We start from the raw sequence: 20,727 nt of genomic DNA, 5'->3' as shown, positions 1-20,727 counted from the left end.
AAATGCTGACATGACTCAAATCTCTTTCTATTTTTCTTGAATGTAATGGCAGTAAGGCGCCACCTGCCGGGAAAAGGTCTTTCCTACAACAAGAGGTTTGGGTATTTAGGGACATGTTGATCTTAAGCGATCGGATTTTTTTATTCTTCCTCTATTTCCCATTTGCACGAAGTACGCATATCTTTCAACATATCTTTCGCGACATTCAACTGGATAACAATAACCAAATAGGCGTTCCGCAACAGTAAATTTAGACGTGTCTGTAATTTAATAAACACACATTTCGCATGGTACGTCAATCATTACATTGACATGGAGTTGACGAGAGTGTTGTTCTTCAATAGACTTTCGCTTCTATTTCCCAAATTACTTTGATCCGCAAGCGCTAGGTTGGCTAATACTTCATTATCTTAATATGTTCGTACTGGTGTTCCTCCCAGAAAATAAATACCGCGCCGGTATGTAATCACCGCTTGTTTTGAACAGTCTGTGAAAGACTTAGTTACGTGGCATTTACAGGAATCCTATAAAATTTGCTTTAAATGACAGAATGCGAACTCACTAGAATTGAAACAGGATAGATATTTTCAGCTAGCTTTTATAGCGCTATAAAGATAATAGTTGAAGGGGTGGATTCAACTGAAAGCCTGAAAGGCCGCAATTCATCGCAAATTTGTGCACTATTGAAAAGTCATGAGGAATAGATACCGGTAATTCATTATGCTTGCTAAGTACTGGCAGTTAAAATGAAGCATATCATGTAATTGGTTATGAGTATACTTCATACCCATGGGCCATGGCCCATTGCTGCCCGTAATACAAGCAAATAGGCTTACTGCGAATTGTATTGTGCAATTTTGGTGTTTACAATAATTCCGACTAGAATCTCGCTACGTTTTGTCTAATATAACAGACAGGTGAGCTGCGAAAATTCCTCTGTAAGATTTGACTCTGAGACAATCTCATTCCCTGTGACCGCTGTGAGACGCAAGTCAATTTAGCTGTGTTGTGAGACAATCTCATCTCATCTGTACATTACTTGAAGGCAGAGCCACTACTGAATGGCGTTCTGTAGCATTGATATGATCATGAGCACTGTGGCCAATATAATCAATCAATAGAATAGTTTCCTGTTATCATTAAGCTGCATAATGAATCATGTTCGGATGTAATTTGTAACACAATAGCTCTTGACTCTTGACTGACAACAGAATACATATACCAGCGTCGATTATATCACATTTACCATGTGTATTATTCATTTCATACTCACAGTAATATATATTTGTGTGTACCTACAATGAATCTTGAATTACGATGTTTATTCCTGGTCGCGATCGGAATATCACTCGTTAACGCTAAACCGGCTCCGACAACAAAGCCACCGCCTGTAGAGAGCGCCAGCGTTCCTCCACCACCAGCTGGCGTCGGAGATGAACCTCCCCCAGACACTGGCTTATACTACGATCAATACCTGCAAAAGGTGGTTAAACTTCTAGAAAGCGATGAAGAGTTTAGAAAAACAATGGAAACCGCCAATTTCGAGGACATCAGGGACGGGAAACTCAGCAACGAAATACACAAAATTCCCGGAGAGATCAGACGACAGTTAGATGAACTCAAACGCGACGAGATCGCGAGACTCAGAAAAATCGCGCACGCAAAAATACAGGTCGATCAAGGTGAGAAACTCAGAAACACATACTCGTTGAAGGAAATCGCAACCCACCTCGACTCCTCTAACGCACACACATTCGAAGCAGCCGATTTGACTAATCTAATCAAAGCCGCTACGAAAGATCTAGAAAACTACGACGAAAAGCGTCACAAGGAATTTAAAAACTACGAGATGAACAAAGAGCTTCGGCGGCAGGAAAAACTGCGTCAAATGAACGAAGCTGACCGGAAAAAAGCACAAGACGACTACATGGAAATGCGCAAAAAACACGAAGACCACCCCGCCATGAACCATCCCGGCAGCAAAGCTCAGATGCAGGAAGTCTGGGAAGAAGAGGATGGTCTTAAAGACCAAGAATTCAACCCGAAAACATTCTTTAGCATGCACGACATCAACAACGACCGCATGCTAGACCCCATGGAGCTGGAAGCTCTTTTCGAGAAAGACCTAGCCAAAGCGTACGATCCCAACAATCCGGAAGATGACATGTTTGAAATGGAAGAGGAGAGACGCAGGATGAGAGAACACGTCATGAAAGAGGTAGATTACGACAGAAACGGCCTAATCAGTTTCGACGAGTTCATGAAATACACAGAATCGAAAGACTTTGACGCGCCGGACGAAAATTCATACAAATCCGTCGACGATATGATCGACGATGATGAAATCTACACGAAGGAAGACCTACAAGAGTTCCGCGACATGATCGAACAGCAAGAGAACGACTTGAAGGAAAAATTAGAAGAATTACGCAAAAAAGCGAAGACAGTAGTCGATCTCAAGACTGATATTCACAGGCAAGGCATGACTATGAACGAACACACTCCGGAAGAGGCAAAGGAAGATCTGGAAGACAAGAAGGAAACGCTCGAAACCGAAGAGAACCTGTTGAAAGAAATGCATGCTGAACTGAAGCAGCAAAGTAAAGAGATTATGGAACTGAAGGAAGAACTGCACAAGCAGGAGGCGAAAGCGTCCGAAACGGATAAGCTTCATGTGGTAGACGCCGGGCAGGATCAGACCCCGCCACCTGTAGAAAGCCATCAACAGCAAGATCCACAACAGCCAGAGGGACAGCAGCAATTTCAGCAAACTTGAAGTGCCAACGCTTCCACTTTGCTTATGTTTCATTGAGATTTTTATCGCACGTAGGAAGAGATATTTACGATACAGACGAACCCAGCATGACCAGAGTCTATTGTGCAATCAGCGTCTCCCTTCTACTTGTTTCGAATGTGTGCCTCTCCCGCTGAGATTATACGTACGCCTACCTAGCGCAGTTAGCCCCGCTTAGTTTTGTCGGCTTTCAAGTTTTTGTGATGTTGCGGCATGTATGTGAATTCTATGAATTGCAATAGTAGCCTACAGTGTGGTTGTCTGCTGTTTTAAGTCAGCAGTTCCATCGTTCCCTGCTGCAATATCTGATTTTTTTGTATAATGTAACACAGATCTCAGACCAATTCCTAAAATATCTTTGCAACAAAAATTTGGGATGCTGCAGTTTTGTAAGTTTGAAAAAAATTCCGGTTCAATGCCATGTATAGATTAGCCTATTGTATAATGAAATATGCTAGAGAAATTTAATTAATGTTACACAATCTCACTGTTTCTTTGTTATGTACTAAAGAGATTTCACTTGACCCTATTATACTAAGGTTGGATTATACCAGCGTTCATTGTTGCACAGTTGAAATTATGTAACTTTGCGGATGTTCGACAACCTAAACCCGCCGACAGCGCATTGTGGGTTAGCAGTGTGGAATATATGTTTACTGCTTTTTTTGGATTTTAATTTATGTTGCTCTATGTTATATGATTCAGAGGCGTATTTGCCAATGCTCGCTGGCTGAGATGTGAGTGAGAGCTTATTTAATCAATCATGGAGTCTTAATTATAATGCTTGTGTTGTTGAAATGAGTATGTACGCATAAATGTGTATGCGTAAATCTGCAGCTTGTTCTCGTCTATCCAGCGATTGCATATCTATTTTATCAACTCGGGCAAAAAAAGGTTTTCAATAGCATTCGCATCGTGGTTCTGGTGGCGCTTCAGTGAACTATTAGTATTACTCAGACTTGATTGACTTACATAGCCCTCCATTATTTCTTTGGGAGTGATGCGGTTTATCCTCAGCAAAGAAGTCTCAGGTACTAACCATATTCACTATGTTAGGTAGCCGCGTTACGGGATTTGAAGATGTTGTTTCCGGAGGTGGTTGGTGGCAAAGTACCTCTGCGGAGTAACCAAGTGGGTTTTGCTCACTTGCATGTCTTACTGAGGTGGTTTGGTTTTTATACTAGGACGTCTACCGTAAAAATACCTTTTATTTGGGCCAAACTATATTTAAGTAGATAGTAGATTTGAGAATTGTCGTTAGTACCGCTTGAAATAGCCCATCGCAGTAACTGCGAAATATGTTTGCGAAGACTGTATCGTCGAAAAGATGGATCTCGCAGTTTTGAAAATAGCTACCTGATACCAGCTGCTAGTAGTATGCGAATCATCGACCAATTCTACCCTCTGAGAATAGTCGATTAGTTTTCATACCTTTCATGTTCTACTTTCTCTTGACTATTTTTGGCATGTCTTGCTAATTTCTACCTTCAATTGAGTAGAAATTCACAGCGTTGTTTCTACACGCATAGGATACCACTTCGACCACCTCTGATTTTTATCCTAGAGCAGTTATCCCGAGTTACACACTTTCTGAGACTCCGAAGTCGGCGGAAAATGCACTCCCGCATCCAGGATTACGCTTATACATTGTCAGTGGGAGATCAGTGGTAATCGTGCCCCCTCAAGTTTTAGGCGTGGCCATTTCGTTGGTTATGTATAGCTATTCAATTTATTACTAACAATTTCATCATTTCAATACATCACAAGACTGCGACACAATGAAAAGAAGGGGGGTGTCGAAACGACTTCGAGTATTCTTTGAAATCAGACACCCACCCACACTACTGCTGTTATTTGTTGCCAAGATGGAGTCTTCTTACTGCAAACTAGTCATAATTGTTTAGGATTGATCTCGCTGGTCACTGCCGTGTTCGACATCGAGTAGGCTTTGTTCGTGGATTTGCTGTCCATTTTTAGCCCACACAAATTTTTCCCCATGGAATTTAAGCCATTTTCAATGGATTACATGTATTGATATCATTGGTGAGTCCAAGTGAGCTGTCTTACAGTTGTGTGATGCGTGCTCTTATTCGAATCCAGCTGCTCTAACCATTACAGACAGGAAATTGCTGTAAGTAGCCTACAACACTACCACGCTTACCATGTAATCAATTTCTCTAGGAAGCATTTGCAATTACTCAAGTCACGTAAAACGCTGTTTGAGCGGCGAACACCCATAGCAAACATGAAGACGGCGGGCCGCATGAATAGCATGGCACGGCACAGTGATTTTTGAGCTCCATTCGCACTCTTTTTGGAAAATATAGTTCATTCGCACAAACCAACCGAAAATTGTTATACAAAAAGAAGATGAAGACACTTAACAATATTTTGTTCAGATGTGCAACAAATTGGCTACTATAGCTTAGGCCATCAAGTGTCTCTAGAGACATACGCCTACATATCCAGACGATACAATCCAAACCTGTACCAATTGTTAACGAGTAATGCATATATCTGTCCGATTTGAATTATGCAAGAGTCTCGTCAAGATGAACACTGAGCAGAAATACACTGCTACACGTAAGCTCTAATCACTAATTTTGCGGTGAATTTATTTGCCTAGGAGACTTAGTAAAACCAGGCTGCGCAACCGTTGAATCACTGCATGGTCGCTCAATGCACATTGCACACACAGGTCGTATCAGCGTGTCCAAAACATGTACGTACAAATAGAGCGACTTACTGGACACCGATTACGGGACGACTTGAAATTGACTCGAAACTTTTTCTTCCAGTCACGAGTCAAACCACAATTTTGAGGCGCCGAGTCAGGTCAAGTCATTTTTGGAAAGTGACTCGAGTCAAGCCAATGCATTTGAAAAAAGTTGACTTCAGTCGTCCCAACACTGTTAGTACGGTCGAAACGCAACAACGTGATAACAATAGACACTTACGTGACCTTTGACACGAACCAATCAGGTTGCAGCAGGATGTAAACAAAGAACAAGGCCGGGCAATCTCACTATGAGCGCTTATGGAAAAGGGTTGAAAAATGAAGGTTTTTCGCAAAATTACATTGAATTGGGAATAGCTGGATTTGGTGAATGGTAATAACGTAGAGCTAGTATGTATTTGCAGTGTTCTAACCTACAATAAACATGAATGGTGGCAAGCACTCATCAGCATGGTATGTCGAAATGAATGGATTTCTGACAACTTTTCGGATGAAACAACTATTGCTGTATTATCCTTAGTCGTACACAATGGGATTGTCGTACCGAAAGCATGTATTAGATTAATCTTGAGTCAGGATATGTGGGCTTGGCGTTATAAGCGTTCTATTTATGAAATCGTATAGTACAGTCTACAGTCTGCATCATTATCTAGCAAATTACTGTTACACTGGACACTTGTCTGCATATTCAATGATCATATTAATATGATATATGTTGGGCAACATGATCAGTTCCCAGCTGAAATCGTCATTTTTTGTTCTAGCTCATGTATTGAATCAATCAGGACAAATGCCGGATAACCACTGCGCTAATAGCCTGTGTAACTTGGAGATGGCTACTCAGACCGTTCCTGGTGTGCGCTTGTACCTTTCCCAGAGCCAATAACATGCATGGAAGAATGTAAAATCTGGATAAAGGCATGTGGACTTCCTTGTAGTCATCTGAATTCTCATTTTATTAATAAAATGACATATCTATTATTGCACCAAATATATGGAATCGTGACATAATTTAGATGAAACAATTCTGTGTTTCAAAATGAGTCCAATCTGAAATGCAGTCACACTTGATGCCACAATCGACTTGGAGTGTGTCTCGTTTTATTCCACTCCAGTTTTGTTGCTTAATGGTGTGTAATGGATTGAAACTGCTGAGAGCAATATATTCAATAATGAGATGAATAGTTGAAATTGGTAGCACTGATACGTTGCATGAGTCGGACGAGTACGCCTTGATCGGTGCCTGCACAGCAGTGATGCTCTGTAAAATAAACATATTATCTATTTTGTGCAGGCTTGATGGACATCTTATATGAAGCTGCAGAAAGAGGAATTTGATGGATAAAACGCAAGAAAATCAGATTTCTGGAAGAAGTAGAATCACAAAACAGGAAACCCGTCCAGGAAAATTACAAATTGACGGACAATTATTGCTAGTGAAGTTTAGTTCTCAGAGGAGCATCATAATGTCAAAAGATGCGGAGAAGCTGAAATTTTATGCTAGACTACATTAAATTCTTTCTGAATTGCCCGACTTATCCCACTGACGTCAAATTTATAGTATTGCTGTAAGCATAGTATCAAACCATTGGGTCAACCGTATATAACTGCTTCATTAGATTTCGATTTGGCCATGTAGATGTGTGGTTCTTAAGAAGGCACCATTTGCATTCATTCATGATTTCTCAAAACTAGAATGATTATTGACTGTCAATAAATCACATACAACTTTGAAAGGATTGATGGATTGTGGTGCACTTACTTTTGTGCAGAAACTGTTCACAGGGAAATATTAGTGAAATATGTGGATTCGACAAGAAATGTGAGAAAATGATGGAGTTCAGCTATGGTGAACCAGGAAATGCTATCATGGCAGAAAAGGGATTCAACATTGAGTCTGAAATCAAGAAATTGAATCATTTAAATATTCCTGCACATGATTTGGCACACCGTCAAATGCCTGAGCCAGACTGTTCCACAACAAGAAAGATAGCGAGACAACGTATTCATATTGAACAGCTGATCGGATGCAGCATTGTGTATCAACTAACCAAATATGGACTAATTGCTTACTCTAATTCGAGATTGAAAATTAAAAATGACCGACGCAACATATTCGGCAATTGTGGAAATTCAGTTCCATTGTGAATACCGTAATGCCTAATAGCATGCTACGGATCGTAATTGCGTGGTGTCATGGTCAATGTGTACCAACAGTGCATGTCTATTCATACTATACTCCAGTGGTGTGCATTGAAGCTCATTTAGAGGCCCAATTTGTTGAAAATGTACTAGGATTATTTGTGTTTGGTGGAATGCTATAAAACTGAAGACACCAGATAGGCTACACCAAAATCTACCTTGAGGCAGGAGTTGATCGGTTGCGAGTACGGTCGAAAAATTGATTGTCAATCACGATCGAGCTCACTGAGGCTGATGCAAATCACAATGTAGTCCTTGTAGCTTCAGGTCCTGGATTGTCTTGATCAATGCATATATGCATGAGAGCATATATCAGAACCTAATGTGAAAATAAATCATGGTTACAACATCTATTGCAGGAATCTCTGAAAAAATGTCTTTTGCTTTACTTACCCTATCTTACAAGTGCAATACGAATCAATAATGGATTTTCTGAGAACGTGTATTGCCATTGAGTATATCTCACTTTTCCGCAAGTTGCGATAACATTGGCTGTTCACTAGAATATTGCTTCCACAAAGAGTGGATTGTCTCCTCAATCTTTGTCCCGAAGTCGTGTACGTAGCGCTCCATGAAATATTTCGTAGCTTTCTCCGCGGTGTTAGAAGAAGATGCTGTTCCACTCAAATCCAGAAATTCGATAGAATCTCCATAGCTTTCAAGTTTCATAATCAATACAACAAAATTGTGATGTGTGGCAGCAGCTGTATTTTACAGCATATATTTCTGAACATGAGATATGCTTGAAAATTTCACTCGATACCGGCAGCCTATGAAATCGTCAAAATATGCATTACAACAACCCTATAGTATAGTATACAACAATCGTCGCTTAATCCGAAAAGTTGTCAAAAAACCATGCATTTGGACACAGCACGCTGATGCGTACTTACCACCATTCATGTTCATCCTAGACAAAAAGCTGTAACTACATACTAGCTCTACGCTCTTACTATTTATTAAGGCCAGTCATCGCCAATTCAACGTAAATTTGCTTAAAACCTTCATTTTATAACCATTTCCCATAACAGCTCATAGTAAGCTTGCCCGGCCTTGTTCTTTGTTTACATTCTGCTGCAACCTGATTGGTTCGTGTCAAAGGTCACGTAAGTGTCTATTGCCTAATAACAAACAATATTATTGGAGACATAATTAGGATTTCAGGCGGACGTGGTTTCGAATTCGAACCGTAACATCTTCTGCTTACGCCTCTGCAGTCTGCATACGACGCCCGGTTTCCCGATCGATAGGACGTGGGTTCGATCCCCATTAGACCAAAGACCTGATGTCCATTACTTTAGGATAGCATGGAAGGCTGATGCAATACTTAATGCGCCTTTGCTACTTGCTTCCTTGCTGTGTGGCATAGGCCTATTTTGTCTCGATATTGCATTCTTGATGCCCGCAGCCTCTAAGATAGTTGAAAAGTGGCCCGCGACCCGTTTTGAGTTAAGCGACCCCTGACTTAGTAGGTCTTCTTACTTTTTGAACTTGAATTTTGTAAATCAAGTGAAAAGTGGGTTTGGGATTTTTTTGTGCCACTTACTATACTTCTAACTTACGCTTTTCGATACAAAACTGCATTTTGTGATATCATTACAACGGGGGCGCGAAATTTTTCACTGTCATAAATGGAGGCGACCCTAAAAAAGTTTGAGATCCACTGTTTTAGAGTATCGAAAGAAAAACGTGCATAGGGCTTCACTGAGCACAGTGAGCATCATTTATTAACAATGTAATTTACAAGTAGCCAATTATTAAAAACGCTGGAGAATATAGCTAAATTTTTTCACTCGGCCCGCCAACGTATTTTCTACTTCTCATTTGGCCCGCGGAGGAAAATAATTGCCCACCCCTGTAGTAATATATGGAACGACCAATATTATTGACAGAATTCATTCAAATAATTTAACGAGCAGATGCATATAGAAGCCGGATTCATATAGCAAGCACCCTCCTTCCGAAGTTGCATCGATTACCCTATAGTGTGGGCTCAAAATCGTTGTTTATTTGGGCGGGAAGGGTTTGAAAACATTTGCTTTGGGTTCCGGTTACACAACACACAGCCACATACTCCTGAACCGGATCGTGACCACCTCTGGTCTATGAGCTATGCTTTGCTAGTGTGACGCAATACCTCATTTTGAAATCCACTAGTGGGCGCTAAAGAGTGTACGTAATTTGGGTTGCTGAAATATGGTAACCCTAATATACACCGACTCATGATACACATACACACGATCTGTGCATTATGCATACCATGAGTGCATGATGTGCATATGCCGCTGGACAAGGAAGTGCAGATTTATTGTTCGTACAAGAGCTCAACCTAGGGGCCTAAGCATTTTGAAACGCTTCGGTTGCTAAATATCCAATATAATTAAAACAGAAATGAGTGACTTCGGATCACAATTGTGATTTTAGAACTTTCAGTGCTGTACTTGGAAAAAACGTCCTCTATATGCGCAGTTAGTTGCAAATCATTCATAACTTGGTCTCAACTCATGCTTATTGAGTAGTTCAAAGCAATACAAAAAGCGGAAAGTTGAAGATGAATGCTGCTGCAATCAATAAGGAATCAACTTATAGGTGGACCTACTTCCGAAGCCCTATGCTGAAACTCATTTGAAGGTATCATGTTGGTGTCAGAATTGTATGTTTAGAAGTTCAACCAGACGCAGAATCAACATATCTATTAGCCTATCGTTGCTCACATAATAAAATTTCCATCCTATCCCAAGAATCAGCTCAACCTTTTTTCGTCTCTTATGTTGACGAATTGATTCAGCATGGCCAGTTTATAAAATCTCGGTGGCGTTTCTGGCGCGTGTGCGTTATCATCAAATCATCAGGTAAATTGTTTTAATATACATTCATGTGTATACATATGTATTATGTCCACGTCTTCGGTTACTTTATATCAGGGGTCCTGAAAGTATGGGTCGCGAAGGTTATAATTTTGGGTCGCGATGGCATCTGAGCTATCTTTTAACATGTAATATTTGTTGATTTTCTCTTGACTACTGTAGGCAGATCAGCGAGACGCGTAGAAAAGTCATCACAACAACTTGGCTTGATCATAAAAATGTGCCAACCTTTGTATTGCTTTGAATCCACCACGAGGCGGGAAAAATTTATCATTTTTTCAGGATTTTCCTCCGGTTTTGCAAGATATACGATTTTGAAAATGTTTCCTCTTTTCAGATTTCCAAAATATGGTAACCCTATAATATCCCCCCTGCCCTAACCCTAATATTCCCTTGCCCCAACCCTAATATCCCTCCTCCCCAACCCAAATATCCCCTGCCCCAACCCTAATATCCACTGCCCCAACCCTAATATCCCCCTCCCCCAACCCTAATATCCCACTAACCTAGGTTACCATATTTTTGTGAAGCAAATTCCGGACACTCTTTAGCGCCCACTAGCGGATTCAAAACTGAGGTGTAACACATTGTCTGTCAATATGACGTCACACTAGCAAAGCATCGCCCATCGATTATATACAGGAATGGAGTAGAACATAGGCCTACCTCATTATAATTGGGCCATCTGTAATGTGAGCTCTGGTGATTGCTACTTGCTAGGGTCTGCAATAGATTTCTTCACGGGCCGGATGAAATCGTTTGGCGGGCCGTGTCTGGCCAGTCGGGATTGTGTTTGACAGCCCCGCAATACTGTTAGGTCGGTGCGGCTATCTGGTTGTGTGTTTTAATCAGGCCCGAAACATCATTTCGTCTGCCTCCTTCCGCCCGAAAAAAGAACTAATCTTGGGCCCACCATAGGGTAATCGATGTAACTTCTTGGTCACTTATATGCGTCTGGTTGTTAAATTTTATGAATTAGTTCTGTCAATAATATTGATTCTTCCATATATTGATCTACTATTTAAAAAAATGCACCAGCAGGTTGCACATCCGGTGATTTCAAACCTTTTATGGTCGCGACTTCATTTCCAACTTGAAAATGTTCCTTGGCCCAGCTCAAAACTAGATAAGCTGATTACTAAAATATTTCAGCTTGCCCAAACTTACTCACGGCCTAGGAAGCTGATTACGTTCAACATCATCGCGATCCCCACATAAAGGCAAGCGACCCCAAGATTTGGAACCACTGTCTTTGACTGAAGCATCCAATCGGCCTTAACCCGTATCCGGACAATACCGAGAATGCTATTACCGAGAATGCTATTACCGAGAAGGACAATACCGAGAATGGACATTACCGAGAATGGACAATACCGAGAATGGACATCACCGAGAATGGACAATACCGAGAATACTATTACCGAGAATGGCTATTACCGAGAATGGCTATTACCGAGAATACTATTACCGAGAATGTCTATTACCGAGAATACAATTACCGAGAATGACCATTACAGAGAATGGACATTACCGAGAATGCTATTACCGAGAACGACTATTACCGAGAATGGCTATTTCCGAGAAAGCTATTACCGAGAATGTCTATTACCGAGAATACCATTACCGAGAATGACCATAACCGAGAATGGACATTACCGAGAATGCTATTACAGAGAATGACCATTACCAAGAATGGACAGTACCGACAATACACTTTGGCGCACTAATGCTCGGCGACCTCACGTCGCAGATACCACCCGAGGGTGTCGACGCGATAAGCGATCTCCCCCTTTGCTGTACAGACTAACCGAACCGATCGGGCTCGGAATAGTCGTTTGAAAAATCGCAATTTTCGACTTTTACACTCGTTTTTACGAAACCTACGAAATTTCCATCATTGTTTTACGTATGTTGAAAAAATGAGTGATGTAGCTAGACAGACAGTGTCGCAATGACCTATATTTGTTTTGCTACACGTGTTACGAGAACACGTTGAAAATGAAGCGATTTAATATGTGAAATGTCACCAAGTGCACTTACAAGGAGTTTTTATGGTATGACGTTGGGAGATCAAGATAAACGCCGGGCACCAGCAGGCTGAAACTTCGCGCTTATGGACTCAAGGTAAAGTCAAATTTAGCTCAGTCATCACGCAACCGTCATCAGTCTTGTGCACACATTAACTGTAGAGTGCTAAACCGGAAAAACTGTATTTTCCTGAAATATCACCATGATATATGTCGTAATTTGGTAGACTTTTAATATTTCAAAACGAATTCTGTAGCTGCATTTCTTGAAATACGTGGCAGTGGCTTGAAAATCCGCGCCTGAGATTTGATATGAACGACTACCTAAAATATGTTTCCTCAAAGATAGGTGGTCGCGAATATACTATTAACGCGTAAAAGCTTCCGACGATATCTTTGTTTATATTCGCAACATATGGCCCCAATATTGAGAAAGTGATTTTCGAAAATCTAGAATAGTGGTTATTGTGTATCACAGAAGAAAATATATTTCGTGGCGAGGTCTCAATAACTTTGCTGGGACGGATTAGGAATTTATAGTCTGTAATTTCTGTCCCAAACTATTGTTTACAATTTTGCGGGTACAAAGAAATTCAAATCCCAATTTTGCGCAAACATAACCCCAACATAACATCTCTCAGCAGCAAAATGTTAGTATCAGTGAGCTATTGGCAATTAAAAGGAGTTTGCACAGTACGATATATTTCATATCAAGTAGCCAGTACGATTTGAGAAAAAAAGTCATTTTTGAAGAGCCCTGATGCACACTGAATGAAAAGTAAAGCAGAGAATATAAAAGGCAAGCGACAAAATGAGGTGGCGGAAGGCGAGATCGATGTTATTAATTAGTAATTCCCGTAGTTTTGTGCGAGCTAATGAGCCACCATGATGATTGATATTTTTACATGAATTAGATATAGCCTACTGTTGGAACTAAAACAAGAAGGTAGCACTTCCTCAACATTGACTCTGCTTTACTTCCAGTTCTGATTTCGACTGAGGCTACGGCGATGGATTTTTTTGGGGCCAGTGTTATCGTCCGTCTCTAGACTAGGCCGTGCAACAAGGCCCGCGAGTTCTATGCCACGACTCGTACGTGCTATGTACCGCGTTGCACACAGAGCGTCCCACAGTGCCCGGGTATAATCATCATCATCATTGGTTTATTAGCAATTTTTATCAGTTCAATACACCACAAAAATTGCGATATAATGAAAAGATAGGCAGGTGTCGAAAGGACTTGGCGAAGTCTTATAAATTAGACACCCACCTTGGCCTAGGATGAAAAGTAAAAGAAATGAATGAAAAGTAAAAGAAAAGATAGTATAGAAAAGCAAGCAAGCGGGGTGGCATTCACGGCAGGCGAGATCGAGAGGTCAGGTCGTGGTCCCCCAGTACTTTTGAGGGCAGACTATAGCAGTACTCTTCAACCTTTTTCGACGTGGTACACCCCTGTTCATTAGGGGTCTTCAAAAATGACTTTTTTCTCTAATCGTATTGGCTACTTGATAAAATTGTTAGGTTACCTAACTTAAGCCTACACACCAAATTTGGTCCAATTCCAACCAGTAGCCGCATTGCTACGGAAGAAGAAAGTTTCTATTTATGATATAAAGATAAATAACGAAAAATTTGAAATTTTTCTGTTCACCCCATGAAAGTGTTAGGTTGTCTATAGAAACGATGTTCTTCAAATTTGATTCAATTCCAACCAGTAGAAGCGGAGTTATTGCCGTCTGGTACACCCCTATTCAGTGTACACCCCATCCGAATGGTACACCCTTTGCAAATTCTGGTACACCCTAGGGTGTACGAAAACCCCGGTTGAAGAGCACTGGACTAGTATTCATTTAGTGGAAATTGCTAGTATTTCGACTTGAATGCGGACATAGTCGACGACTGTCGGATATCCGGTGTGGTACTGTTCCACACAGGGGGTGTATTTTTGCTCATGTTTGTGCTCAAGATTTTGAAATGCAGCTACGAATTTTCGAACAAACTGTTTGTAGTTGGGTGCTTTGTGATCATCTCAAAGGTTTTATTTACTACATCTTAAGAGAAATGACATGTAGTAAACTCCTTCCAAGATAAAGACGTCATTGAAATATTCGAGGCAATGACCGCAGTGGAACTGGTACATTTCTATGGAGCAGACAAAATTTGGTGGTCTTTCGGAGATGGAGAAGCTTCTTTGGTAGAGATTGAATTACACCTTTTAATCAGCGGGAATAGGCCATTGTTGTTTATTATTTCGAGTTGACCCAGAAAAGCATGTGCGCGATTTATCAGCTAATTATGTACTTGTGTTATACTTTCCGATTCACGCAACATTGAGCTAGAATGCCGGCCAATTCCGACGGGAAGCGAGCGCTTACAATAGCTGACGATTGGCAGCAGGATGGGTCGAAGAATTACCACCAACTTTCAGATGCAAATATCAGATGGAAGTCAGATCCAAATTGCTTATCCAATTCTCTAGATGTCTTTTAACGATTTTCGGCTTCAACGCTGCTGTATCAATTCAGTTGTAGAAATCTATCTTATCGAGTGAATCGACTTCCTGTCTTCAGAATTTTCTAACCTGGTGTTGGTCAGCTAAGAGACGTGAGTGGCTAAATGGCGGAGCAATCAGGTCCTAATATATTGGGAAAATTTATTCTTTCCCCACGAGGAAATATGTTAATTGCCGTCGGTGAATTCATATTTCGGAAAACGAAATTGTCAAAGGGCATCTCGTACTGGATTTGCACTCATTACGACAAAAGTAGATGTCGGTGTTCCTTGAAAGTCATTAATGGGTCGGATCCACCATGTATCATACAGCAATCCCAAGAACATAATCACTGTGCTAGTTTTGGCACAGTAGAGGCCAAAGAAGTGGTTCAAAGGTATGGTTATTTATAGTTTTGTAGTGTTTACTATGCTTTAACAAATACCATCATGCTTTTACGAGTAACGGCAGCTCGCAATGTCTGTAAGTAAATGCTACAAGTGTTGTTAAATTTAACTAAAAATTAGTGCTATCCAGCAATGACATTTTCTTTGAGATCAACCAACAGTTCGTTCTGCTCTAGAATGAAAATATATTTACTTCCGATGGCCCTATGCAGCTGGAAAATATACATATAGTTGGTTGTGTACGATCAATAGGATCTATAAGACCAATAACATTGAGTTTGGTCTCATATGAGGCAGAGTAAACGTCCGCAGGAAATACCAACTATACTCGAATTACAATGCGCACTGCCTTACGCGATGCCTTTGCCGAAATGACGTAAATTACGCCAGCCGCGAGTCATGCTTATCACAACAACTTTCCTATGTTGGTGCACTCGACTGCGTACAGCCGTATAGCTATCAAACCGAGTAAAGTCTTGTTCGAATGCTGAAATTGATGTAGCCAACACCGTAATCGAGCAGATTCGGTTTTCATGATAATATATCAAATCAAGGCAACTCCCGTACGCCTGCTAGATTTTACATTTCACATCGATGCATTCTTTACCTAAATTTCGTTGAATTAAAAAATTGATTAGTTGAATAATCACAATTTGCACATGTGGTATTGTTGCTTTTTCTGGTATTCACATAGTGTTTTCTGACAACAATGGTCATTTAAACACTAGGGCGCATACAGAACGTGAACCTCACGTTCACACCACCCGTAGATTATATATAGGGGTAGGCCTACATTTAGAAGTTTTCTCTACTCTGCAATCTCTACATAATCAACTATGTAAGGCTAATAACAAATAATGATGCATTTAATAACAGGTGCTAAAACAAAAAAGGCCTTCATTGCAGCCCACAACCCTTATGCACGACTTTGAATTGGCAGCCATTCGGGCATTCTCTGATGAATTTTCGAATGTTAAAATTACGGGGTGCCTGTTTCATCTCAGTCAAAGTGTACAAAGAAAGGTGCAGGAGTTAGGATTGAAAACTCAATATCTATCTGATCGCGACTTCTCCATTCAGGCAAGCCTTTGGATAGCCAATGACGTTATCGCTAAGTGATAATAACTTGAGGTTTTGTTACAGGTAAAGTCCTTGACGGCCCTGGCTTTTGTGCCGGAGTCAGACGTAGAACGTTGCTTTCGTAGATTGACTTCCTCTGCCAACGGCTGGCCAAGTATTGCCGACGACTTGGCTAATTATTTTCGAGATACATATATAGGTAGGCTGTAGCACAATTCTATCAATATAGGCATATTTCAATCATTATCTTTTCTGCGTTAGGTAGCACAAACTATCAACAAGGCAGTGTCAGGCGGGCACTATTCCCACCCAGCGTGTGGAACGTGCGGCGACGTACCATCGATGACATGCACCGAACGAACAACTCCGTTGAAGGATGGCATCGTGGCTTCGGCGTACTGGTTGGGGGGTGCCACGTGAATATTTGGAGTTTTTTAGAATGTATTAAGTAAGTTTTTTATTGTATGCTGCCGTAGATCAGCGGTCCTCAATCTTTTTTAGACACGCCCCTTGATGATAGTGAAAAATTTCGCGCGCCCCTTATCGTCATATCCGAAAAAATAATAAAAAGAGCAATCAGTTTTAATCACATGATTAGCATTCTCCCGGATCAGCTAACTTTATTATCTCCGCCCTAAGATTCAGGCATATTATACATGGCATACTAATTACAAACATGGCATATTTTTGAAGGAAGGATGTCATACAAAAGCAAGTGGACTTAATTCAAACTTTCTCTGGTCAAGAACCGCCTACAAGAAAGAAGAAATACGTTACACTGAGCGAAAATTTGAAGCGACTCTGTGAGGAAACATGGACGAATGACCCAATGCCAGAAACTTTTCTGAAGAGAGTGGCACATAATCTTAACTGAGTAAATATATAATGGCGATCAAGACAGATTTAGCGTAACGCCGTGTCTATTGAAACTAAAATTACCAGCTTACGGAGCCCTGCTCGTACCTGAGGTTTCTGAGGACGGAGCAGAGCTCCGCAAGTTTTCGGATATTAGGTTTCAATAGACCTAAGTGCTACTAAATCTATGGCAATCACTATTACATATTTACAATCTGAATCTCTCGTGTAAAGTCAATTAGAGTGTCTTTCACTTCGTTTGTTTCGTTGTATTTATATGTCAGTCATGCCATATAAATAATAAACTTCAGGTCTACTGAACGAATGATTGTTTTCCAAAGTGCAGACTAGATTTTTTGGGGATAGTGTACATCCGAAATTCCTCAGTCTCTTATTTCTGCAAGCCCTAGAAGTAACGAGTAGGCAAGGAGAGGCGAGAAAATATAGCACGAATCCTATATCACCTTTGCATACGAGCAGTCAAAGCTGGGGATAGGACATGCAGTGTGATGAGTGTGGAATATAAGCTCATAGTCTATCTCAGGGCTCGGCAACTGTTCGTATGCTGCAGCGCGCCAAACATTTTTAATTTTGTCATATTTATCGTTTCAACCCCGGAATCCCAATCTGCTGCTGACAGTGGCATCGGTTACGCCCGTGCTTCTTACAGTAATGGTAGCGAAGGGTAAAAAAGTTGGTCGCTACTGCCTTATACGTACGTAATATGGTACGTAATCTGTACGTAATGTAGTTATGGTCTATGGTTACTTTGGTCGTATCCAAGTCCACTGTGTTCGGTACCAGTCATACAGTGTCAGTCAGTGGTAATATACATTCTCGGTAATGTCCATTCTCGACAAAGTCCGTTCTCGGTAATGTCCATTCTCGGTATTGTCCATTTTCGGTAATGTCCGTTCTCGGTAATAGCATTCTCGGTAATGTCCATTCTCGGTAATAGCATTCTCGCTAATGTCCATTCTCGGTATTGTCCATTCTCGGTAATATCCATTCTCGGTAATGTCCGTTCTCGGTAATGTCCATTCTCGGTAATAGCATTCTCGGTAATGTCCATTCTCGGTAATAGCATTCTCGGTAATGTCATTCTCGGTAATGTCCATTCTCGGTATTGTCCATTCTCGGTAATGTCCGTTCTCGGTATTGTCCGTTCTCGGTAATGTCCATTCTCGGTAATACCATTCTCGGTAATGTCCATCTCGGTAATAGCATTCTCGGTAATAGTAGGGAACCGCCTTAACCAACTCTAGAAATATACCGTTAGCTTAAATTGCGATTACAATTAGACTGATATCAGTAAATGATGGCTATTTCTATTTCTTTTTGATTGCATTTTTTGCGAGGGCGGTGCCTGGTGCCCATACTAATATCAATATACCTTGCATTAACTCGCGCGCAGCGCGAAGAAAAATTTCGAATAGCATAAAGCTGATTGAAAATAATATTGTTTATGTTGATTTACGAAAAATCTTTGAGCCTACTTCAAGCCTTCAAAATTCCGGACATTTAGGCATATTTTAGAATTTCCTCCCGGACGCAGTTTTATCAGTGAAATTCCGGACATGTCCGGGAAATTCCGGACGTATGGCAACCCTACACTAACCCTATTATCCGTTCCTCCAAGGCAAACAACAGTTTATTTCGACGTTTATAAATTTTGACGTGTTCATGGGAAACTTTATTGGTTTCATGGGGATCACTCATCGATGTGTGGGGAATACCGTCGAAGAAGTGCCCAATATTTTACAGAATTTTGACCTATTGAGCGTTTGCAATGAATTCATCCTGTATTATTCAATGTTGTTGTTTTCATCTTCATCATTGGTTTATTAGCAATTTTATCAATTCCATACACCACAAAAAGCCTAGATAAACTACTAACTATACTAACAACTACTAACTCCAACTACTAGATAAACCTCCAACACTTAGGTAACAATTCTGGAGTCGACCTCGGTCGGACTCGAACCCGCAACCCTGGTGTCGCAGCTGTGGATTACCACTGCGCTACTCGCCGCCCTTTGACTATTGCATCCGATGTCGTAAGATGAGCGTTTGCGTCTCGTGACCTTCATTGATATTGGCCGTATATTTGTTAGTGGGATTTACGTTTCGTTTCGGCCGGTATTGTTACAAAGGACAGAAGGGGAAGAGATGTGGTGCCAACAGCACGGTAGGCGTGCAGATTATAAACCTACGTCGTCACATTACCAATCACTATCACTCACAAATGTGCGCAATGTGAATCTACAACAGTGGTTCCCAATCCCAAGGTGGGCGCCAGAGAGCTCAAAGTGGCGCTAGCTACGAACTGGGCGATTTGGGGGCTGAGAGTAGAAGAAGGCGTCATGAACTCTACAGTGATCTACGTTAAAATCTGTTAATCAATAGCTATATTTGTGCACTAAGAAGAGACATATTAGAATATGTGGTCACGTCGTTCGCGGTCGCACAAGGCGCTTCTATATGAAATTGTCACCTACCCTCAGAGGTGGTCAAAGTAGTCAAGAAAGCTACTCAAGTAGAAGTAGAAGTAGCGACGAAAAAAATCTACTCAAGTACGAGTTGAAGTACTTCTTCCATAAGCCACATAAAACTACTTGAAGTAGAAGTAGAATTGACTGACTTTAAATCTACTCAAGTAAGTAAGTAGTTTTGAAAACAGTCTTAATTCGTTCGCATGGACTGTCAAAAACTGCAAATTGAGCTATACGGAAGGTGCAAAGAGCTTGATTCGTATTGATGAATCCCAGGAGGTATCAATTTTCGACAGTATAAGCATTCTTTCGCATCATGGGATGCAAATTATAGTATTGATATGAAAATGCGATACTAACCCTTTTTTTACTAGAAGACTCCATTTTAGAGAATATCATGGTATGGCACCCTACCCCATATTATAAGGCCTCAAGTTTAGGCGAAGAGCAATACGAAAAAGTTGTATCGGATACGATTTCAACACTTTGCGCGATTAGTATAGCGTATACGTTAATACAAAATGTTGTGGGTCGTAAAATTTATAATTAGTGTAGCTTTATTTTCGGAAAAGAGAGGCATTACTACACTTGCTTTTATGCTTCAACATGTATGTTCTGCAGACAAAAGACCTGAAAGTAATTAGAACTCAAAGTATGATACTCGGAATTGAAAGTGAAATATAAACACCACTTTTAAATAGCGGAAAATATATTTCATGTCTTTTGTCCATAAAGCTTCAAAGATGATTTGCTACAACAGGTGTAACGTTAAAAA

At 40.7% G+C, this 20,727-nt stretch overlaps 2 protein-coding genes and 1 long non-coding RNA gene across 3 annotated transcripts; all 3 read left to right on the top strand.

Annotated features, from left to right (window-relative positions):
- The first annotated feature begins 1,252 nt into the window (after positions 1-1,252).
- Positions 1,253-3,701, top strand: LOC145437373 (nucleobindin-2-like). Its single transcript, XM_080314591.1, has one exon. The coding sequence runs from the start codon at positions 1,301-1,303 to the stop codon at positions 2,774-2,776; it is 1,476 nt and encodes a 491-aa protein (XP_080170717.1). The 5' UTR covers positions 1,253-1,300; the 3' UTR covers positions 2,777-3,701.
- A 2,036-nt stretch (positions 3,702-5,737) lies between these two features.
- Positions 5,738-7,274, top strand: LOC145437372 (uncharacterized). Its single transcript, XR_013914644.1, has 2 exons — positions 5,738-5,904; positions 6,296-7,274. It is a non-coding gene; the product is annotated as an uncharacterized LOC145437372 (long non-coding RNA).
- Positions 7,275-15,713: 8,439 nt separating this feature from the next.
- Positions 15,714-17,781, top strand: LOC145437371 (uncharacterized). Its single transcript, XM_080314590.1, has 4 exons — positions 15,714-16,605; positions 16,669-16,804; positions 16,867-17,053; positions 17,299-17,781. Exons 1-4 carry the CDS (start codon positions 16,444-16,446, stop codon positions 17,477-17,479), a joined length of 666 nt encoding a protein of 221 aa, XP_080170716.1. The 5' UTR covers positions 15,714-16,443; the 3' UTR covers positions 17,480-17,781.
- The last annotated feature ends 2,946 nt before the right edge of the window (positions 17,782-20,727 follow it).

Source organism: Botryllus schlosseri, chromosome 4 (genome assembly GCF_051294905.1).
Source record: "Botryllus schlosseri isolate E-star chromosome 4, Bs_hap1, whole genome shotgun sequence".
NCBI classification, from domain to species: Eukaryota; Metazoa; Chordata; class Ascidiacea; order Stolidobranchia; family Styelidae; genus Botryllus; species Botryllus schlosseri.
The sequence above is the reverse complement of the archived record's forward strand: the minus strand, read 5'-3'. Positions and strand labels throughout refer to the sequence as shown.